The sequence below is a fragment of the Diplotaxodon limnothrissa genome, linkage group LG19, assembly GCF_057381915.1.
Source record: "Diplotaxodon limnothrissa isolate DT_005_m linkage group LG19, D_limnothrissa_male_GT1.1, whole genome shotgun sequence".
NCBI lineage: Eukaryota > Metazoa > Chordata > Actinopteri > Cichliformes > Cichlidae > Diplotaxodon > Diplotaxodon limnothrissa.
The window spans coordinates 19,914,321-19,921,883 of record NC_140614.1 but is presented as its reverse complement, the minus strand read 5'-3'; the positions used below and the strand labels follow the sequence as shown (position 1 = coordinate 19,921,883).

At 40.1% G+C, this 7,563-nt stretch overlaps 2 protein-coding genes across 8 annotated transcripts in view; one reads left to right on the top strand and one right to left on the bottom strand.

Annotated features, from left to right (window-relative positions):
• Positions 1 to 261: 261 nt before the first annotated feature.
• The window catches only part of smoc1 (SPARC related modular calcium binding 1), a 56,398-nt gene continuing 49,096 nt past the window's right edge, over positions 262 to 7,563 (bottom strand). For 5 of the 7 annotated variants that reach the window (XM_085342967.1, XM_085342966.1, XM_085342970.1 and 2 more), the window contains one exon: positions 262 to 2,843. In XM_085342967.1, the coding sequence (XP_085199093.1) occupies positions 2,827 to 2,843 (17 nt within the window). In that variant the 3' untranslated portion in view covers positions 262 to 2,826. The remainder of the gene's footprint in view (positions 2,844 to 7,563) is intronic. The other 2 variants (XM_085342969.1, XM_085342968.1) reach the window with 1 other exon arrangement.
• The window catches only part of ccdc177 (coiled-coil domain containing 177), a 61,003-nt gene continuing 60,918 nt past the window's right edge, over positions 7,479 to 7,563 (top strand). Inside the window, exon 1 of the mRNA XM_085342964.1 lies at positions 7,479 to 7,538. Within this exon, the coding sequence (XP_085199090.1) occupies positions 7,479 to 7,538 (60 nt within the window). The remainder of the gene's footprint in view (positions 7,539 to 7,563) is intronic.

Below are 7,563 nucleotides of genomic sequence, written 5' to 3'. Positions count from 1 at the left end.
GGCCCTATTTCATCAATGCAGTCATCGATAAGGGGTAAGGGATGTGCATCGGGTACAGTGACAGAGTTCACCTTTCGGAAGTCTGTACAGAATCTTGGGCTTCCATCTGACTTAGTGTTAGTGCCTTGGTCTGTTTGCACAACCTTAGGCAGACCAAAGGTTGAAAGAATCTCAACAGTGCTTTGACAACAATCTGAGCTGTTATTCTCCGTAGTGGGATTGCCTCGGGAAACCTGGTCGAAACGCACATGATCGTCAACAGAAACTGGTTTCCAGTTTTAGCTTTAGGTAGAGGCCCCACACAGTCAACAATCACTTTTTGAAATGGCTCCTCTACTACTGGGATAGGACAGAGAGGAGCGGGGGGGATTACTTGGTTTGGCTTGCCGGTCATTTGACATACATGGCAAGTACGGCAGTATTGAACAACATCACAACTTTATACGGCTGTATTTTAGAGTTGTTTGTCTCTGTGTGGTTACATGCGTGTGGTTGCATTCCTGAATTCTTTCATTACTTCATATTTAATACTGTTTGTTCGTATTCCAACCTTTGTGTAAACATGTTGAAATGTCTTCCACTGGGTGCAACAGTGTAAAGTTCCATGAACATCCTGTGTGAAATCTTTTACTAGCAGCTGTTTTGCATGTTTAATTTGTCAGAATCTTTTACTATTTGTTCTATTATTATATTTGTTTTTTACAAACCCATTTCCAAAAAAAATTCAGAACACTGTGTAAAATGTAAATTAAAAAAAATGATTCCACTGATTTGCAAATATCATAAACCCATATTTTATTTAAAATAGAACACTGAAAACATATCACATGTTTAAACTGAGACATCTCATGAAAATATTCTTTCAAAAGTAAGTGGTACCAAAAAGCCAGCTTGTGGAAAATTTCACAACTAATCAGGTATTCTTGGAGTTTCTCAGAAGTAAAGATAGACAGAGATCCACCAACCTGCAAAAATGCGCATCTCCAAATTGTGGAACAATATTAGAATAATGTTCCTTTTAAAAGCGATTGAGTGTAAAGAGTTTAAATGTCATATCATCTACAGTAGATAATATGATCTTGTGATAATATCACAAGTTTCACAAAATCTGGAGAAATCTCTGTGTGCAAAGAATAAGACTGAAATCACTATTGTATGTCCGTGATAGCTGGGACCTCAACTGGCACTGCATTAAAAACAGGCATTATTTTCTTAAATGCATGTTAAAGCTCTATCATGCAAAGAAGTAGTTATATGTGAACATGATGCAGAAACACCATAATCTTCTCTGGGCCAAAGGTTATTTAAATTGGACTAAGGCAAAGTGGAAAGCTGTTCTATGGTCAGATGAGTCCAAATTTCAAATTCTGTTTGGAGAGCAAGCGCTTAACATTCTCCTAACTAAAGAGGGAAGAGAGCATCCGCCTTAATAGTGCTCAGTTCAAAAGCCTGCATCTCTGATGGTATAGGGGTACATTAGTACCCATGGAACTGGCAGCTTGCACCTCTGGAAAGGCATCATTAGTGTTCAAAGGTAGATGATATCTTGTTCAGGGAAAATCGTGCACATTTTGGCAAAACGATGCTTAACTGCATGATGAATCTTTTATAACAGCATGGCTTCATAGTATAAGAGTCTGGGTGCTGAACTGGCCTGCCTGCAGTCCAGACCTTCCACTAACTGAAAACATTTAGTTAATGGAACAGAATTCATCTCCCAAAAGTCAGACAACTGGATTGGAACAGAGGATTCTACACAGTGGTAAATATGGCTTTGTCTCAATTAATGTGAGATACGTTGCTACCAATAAATTTCAAATGAGCTTTTTCCCAGAAAATGGTACATTTTCATTTGTAAATAAAATATGGGATTATGAGATTTGCAAATCTTTGCATGCTGTTTGTATTTACATTTTACACAGCATCCCAACTTTTTGGGATTTGTTGTTGTAAATTCTCTTTTTTTGATACTACAGAATGTGAAAATAAATTATGAATAGTGAAGAAGAGTGTTTTTGCAATGTTTTGGGGTTGTAGAAAAAGTAATTGGGTAAAAAAAAAGTGACATCCACTTAGCTACCACTGTCCGACACCGGTGCGTGCATGACACTTGACAAAAACCAGATATCCAAAATGTTAATGTATCGAGAAGGTTTTGTGCAGGATTCACGCAGCTAATTCTGTGCTGATGATCCATAGACTCAACTCACAGTTTAATTCCGATACATGCCACTCACATAATTGTTGCTTCTTCACATAGAACATTACACATTTGTTTTAGTTGTTCTAGACTGACTTGTAGAGTGCGTTTTAAATAAGCACCATTCTTTTTTTTGTATGTGACTCACAGCAAGATCCTCTTTTATAGGTTTCCACTGACCTGTGTGCTGCTTTTTGTAACAAAGGGCCTGTAATTTTAATTCACATGGCAAAAAAATGTGTATTAGTACCGCGTGAGGACACACAGAAGGAATCAAAACATCAGACTTAACACACAGAGAATTGTGGTAATATACACATACTTGCTCTTCCAGTGGTGAGCCTGTCATCTTTGCAAATATATTCTCATTCTTACCTAGATATTTTTCAGTCACTTCAAGACAGGAAAAAAACATAAAAACAAATAAAATGTCAAACATAGGGAGAAGAAAGTGCAAATATTTTGATGCCACTTTGTTTTTCTTTTCCATTTTTTTTCTGTTCATTTACAAAACTCAGGAACTTCTTAATTTTTCTGCTCCATCTGTCTCTGTCCTGTCAGCAAGCGCGCAGATGCCTTCCCTCTGTGCCCTCTGCTCTCATCTCAGCTTCTTGATCCTTCTCTTCTCACACCAGACGTCCTACTGGAAACATGTGCAGGAAGAAGAAGACAAAAGAAATCATTTAATAATGAAAGTGTAGGAAGTAGAGATTTGTTACTACTGATGTGGGCTGTGTTTCTGAGTACAATTAATGCAAACCCTTCAGTGCGCAAACACGTAACAATGCTCTTTGTGCTTTTTTTTGAACATGTGAAAGTCTCTGAATGACCATGTGGAAAGCAGATTTGTCCTCAGATTTTTCAAACAAAGCAGATTTTTAGTTTAATTTAATCTGTTACAGAATTCATTTTATTTTAATTTGTCAAACTTTAATTATATCTCTATATTACAGACATCACCAGCATACTGTCTGCTCTCCATCATTTTGTTTTTTAAGGTAATTAAACTACACGAGTAATATGTACTGACTCAAAATGTTATCTAGAACGGTAACATCAAATTTCCTGCAATTATGTTAAAGCCAAGCAAAATCTGTAAAGTTGTACTGTTTTGCAGTTGCATGGGACAGTGAACTGAACTGCGCATGCTGCTAACTCATCAATCAGATGTGTGGGTGTATATGTTCAGGGGCAAAAAGGGAGTAGAAGAGAAAGATAAAGAAGGAAAGAAAGAAGAACAGGCCTGGGAGAAAGCAGATGGGTCAAGAGCTTAGATTGCTTGCAGATGGCTGTCAGAATAGAGCCGAGGTCCTCCTGTTAGAGCTCAGGCTGTGTTTCAAGCCATGTGCCTGGGTGTTCACTTTTATATGCAAGCATTTCTATGCTGAGTTAAGTTTGGTTTAAATTTAGTGCATTAATAATGAAATTGTATTTCTGTATATAGGTAAATTCTTTCTTTCTGCAGTGTTTGCTTGTATGTGTAGACTTTACTGGCCTGCATGAGGTGTTCAAAAGAGCAGCCTGGGGGTAGGGAGCTGCAGGTGCAATATCTGTCAATAAGCTGGATTTCATTTCTACGAAAAAGAAGCCCAGCTGATTTCACTCTAGAGGCTTCTGTAGTCTCAGATGATACATTTACAAGCAATAACTCAGTTCAGACTTTAATGCATCACAATCCTTCCACTGTCCTATAAATCAGCAGTTACATTCCACATGAGCGATCCAGCGGTGGATGTTTTCATCTATACTTTACTGTAACTGTACAAAATAAAATATTATAGCCAACTAATCTTTCCACGAGTCTGTTTAATCTAAGTGACTACCGTTTGCAGTTTTAGCTTTGACGCTTTTATGTAAATAAATATTGCTTTAGGTCCTGTATGTGACCAAAACAGAATGAATCATCTTACCCAGGTCGTAAAAAATAGTTTCTGTGCTTGAAACAGAAATACCAAAAATCTCTACTGCCTCTTTGCATGGAAGCAATGAGGTTAACGTGATCCCTTGTCATAAGATAATTTTGATTTCCATTTTTAGTATTTTATATTTGGCACCATGTCTCTGTTCTGGGACTCCCCCACCCTTCCATGTGCATACAGCCAGTTGGAGAGAACAGCAATACCCCAGCACAGAACAGGGCATATACCAGTGACAACAGATATGACTGATTAAGTCAGGCACACCATGTAAAAGAAGTGTTAGGGTATAGGGGGTTTCAAAGGTGCTTGCAGATGTGCAACAACTGTGGACAGTTGCATGTCCAGCTAAGAAATCAGCTATTGTTGGCTGGTAACAAGATCAGATGATCTTCTGGGATTGAAGTTCAGCTTGGCCTTTTTGCCAAGCCTTCAAGAGACTGAGTTCTTAATTAAAGGTTCTGGATATTGGTTTGGTTGACACATCTCAGCAACATCACCTGAAACTTGAGGACAATGCCTCTGGACTGGCAGACCAGAGTGGCGGTAACCCTTTTTAAGAGGGGGGACCAGAACATGTTCTCTAATTTCAGAGGGTTCCCACTTCTCACCCACCCCAGCAAGGTCTATGACAATGTTCTGGAGAGGAAAATCCATCTGTTAGTAAAAGCTCATATTCAGGAGGAAACATGGTGGTTTGCAATACTGGACCAGCTCTTTACTCTCTCAGAGAGAATGGAAGTTTGCCCAATGAGTCTGCATGTTGTTTGTGAACTTGGACAAGGCATTCGACTGCATCTGTTGGAACATCCTTTGGGTGGTGTTCCAGGAGTGCAGGTTGACTGGCCAGTAGCTGCAGTTCATTCAGTCCCTGTACAGTGGTAGCGAGAGCTTTATCACCGATTCCTTATAACTTTAATGGATGGAATTTGTAGGTGGAGCCAAGTGTTGGAGGATCTCTGCTCTGGTAGCCATCTGCAAACCACTTCTTTGCAGATGATGTGGTTCTCCTGGTCTCATCAACCAGCGACCTTCAACTTGCACTAGGGTGGTTTGCCGCTAATTATGTAGTGGTAGGATATGAATCAGGGTGTCAAAGTTTCAGAGTATTGTTCTTATTCAGAAAAGGGTGGAGTGTTAACTCCAGGTCATCGACAAGCTATTCCTTAAGTCGAGGAGTTTAAGTATCTTGGGGTCTTGAGTTCACGAGTGTGGGGAGAGTGAAGTGGGAGAATGATGGCAGATTGGTGTGGTATCTGTAGTGAGGCGGACACTATTGGCTTGAAGACGGAGCTGAGGGTGAAGCTGTCAGTTTACTGGTTAGTCTATGTTCCTACCTTTACGGCCATGGCCATGAGCTCTGGCTAGTAACCAAAAGAATGAGATTGCAGGTGCAAGCAACAACAATGAGCTTCCTCATGAGTTGTTGGTCTCTCCATAAGGGACCTCTGTGATTCAGGTTGGCTCACAGCGGTGCTGCTACATCTCCACATTGAAAAAGAAGCCAAGTAAAGCCTCCTGGATGTTTCCTGGATGTTGAGTAAGACAAGGTGGCCTGGGAGAGGGAGGTCTAGGTGTAACTATCGCCATGACCCAAACCTGGATAAGTGAGGATGGATGAATGAATGGATGGTTTTTCAGACATAAAATGAAGTATTTGGCTAAAGTTTGTCCTTTCTCACATTAATGGATTTTTAAGTGGTAGTATTCGTTGTCATAAATCCTTTACCTTGGCAACACTAGTGGCATGTTCTACCTGTTGAGGCAGGTCCACAATATTTCCTAAGAGCTTTTTCCACTGAAGTCATGCTGTTCCTCTCTTTAGCTCAGATAAATGTCTCTGTTGTGAGAAGCTGAGCGACAGTTGTGCTGATGAATTGGCTTTGCAATTACGAGGCTCCAGAGGAGCGAATGGTCCTCTCCCTCCTCTCTTCCCAGTCACTAAGGACACTGTCTGTGCCATTAACAACACAAAGCTCTCCAGCCTCTCCCTGGACACCTTGGCCCCACTTCTGATAAAGAGCTGAAAGCAGATCCTGTCTAGCAGTGAATCGCCTGGCCTCACCTGGGACTGACCAATAAAGCCACTTGGCTCAAGAGCTGGGAATCATGGTATACCTGTGCATAATGGCAGCAGGGGGGAAATCACTTTGCTAAGACGAGAGATACACTGGCTTGAGTTTACTTTCAGTTAGGTAAAAACAGCCCATTGAATGACTTTTGTAGCAAATTCCTGAAGCTAATGATATAAAGAAGTAATGCTTTCCTGTCAGTATCCTCTCTGATGACCTCTTTCACATCAGCCCAGAATCCAGAAAGTCAAGCTGATGTCACTGTAATTAAAACACAAGTGGTGTTGGCTCTGAGGGGGCAGGAGTTCTCTAATGGCCCTGCATCCCCAGTGCCAAGGCTGCTCAATAATGCCCTCTTTTCATTCCTGCCAGACGTAGCCAGAACAAACAGGAGAAGAAGACAGGAAAGCACTAAGGGAGACAAGAGGAAGAGAGGAGTTTGACAGAAAACAGAAAAAGCATAATTCTGTGTGCTAGACTGTCTCATCTGTTTTTGTTACTCGTCTCGTCTACATAACAGCACTGAATTATTTATTTGCCTCTGCCAGGTGAAATAAGTTTATGAATACCTCCAGTGATGAGCTCATTAGTTTCCTTCCTAATCTCTGCTTAAAGACTAAAAAAAACATATTTATATGACCACAGACTTATTTTTAATTAAAGGATTATAATTAACGTAGATGGCATAAAAAAAGAAATCCTATTGGTTTTACTTCTGTAAACAAAATGAAAATAAATCCTTCAGGTTTTGAAACCACCTTCCATCACATTCCCATCATGTGATTCACACTGGAGTGACTTCAGTTTGCTGTCAATCTGACAATACATGACGTTCTGCATGATGTACAAACCATCACATTTAGAACTTGTTGATTAGCCTGTTTGTTTTAAGTGTTATAGCAAAAATGAGCAAATCCTCATTCACAAAGCTCGTGCTATTCTTGACAGCAGGTGATGCATACTGCAAACTAAGGCCTCTGTAGTCACTCTCACTAGATCCTCAACATCCTTTAACTGTGTATGACCCTGTGAGGTGTTTGTGAGCACTCATACATGCACAAGGCCATGTGTTTGCACTTACTGTAAAATGTGTTTACGTATTTCTAAATGGAATTAAGCCTTTCGGGGGGAAAAAAGAACCTTGTTAACCTTGCTCAACTTGTTTAACAGTGAAACATTCTTGTGTTTTGTTCAGGAGTTATCTGAGCTTCCAGACCTGTGGCTTACCAGTTGACTGACTGTAAAAAGAGATTACAGAGAATACAATCATTGGCCTTGGCTTCATCTGTAATGACGTTTCCACTGTCTTCAGAGGATGGATGCCACTCTTTTCAGGAAATATCTCCCAAGGTATTTAGATATTTTTCCTTTGCTT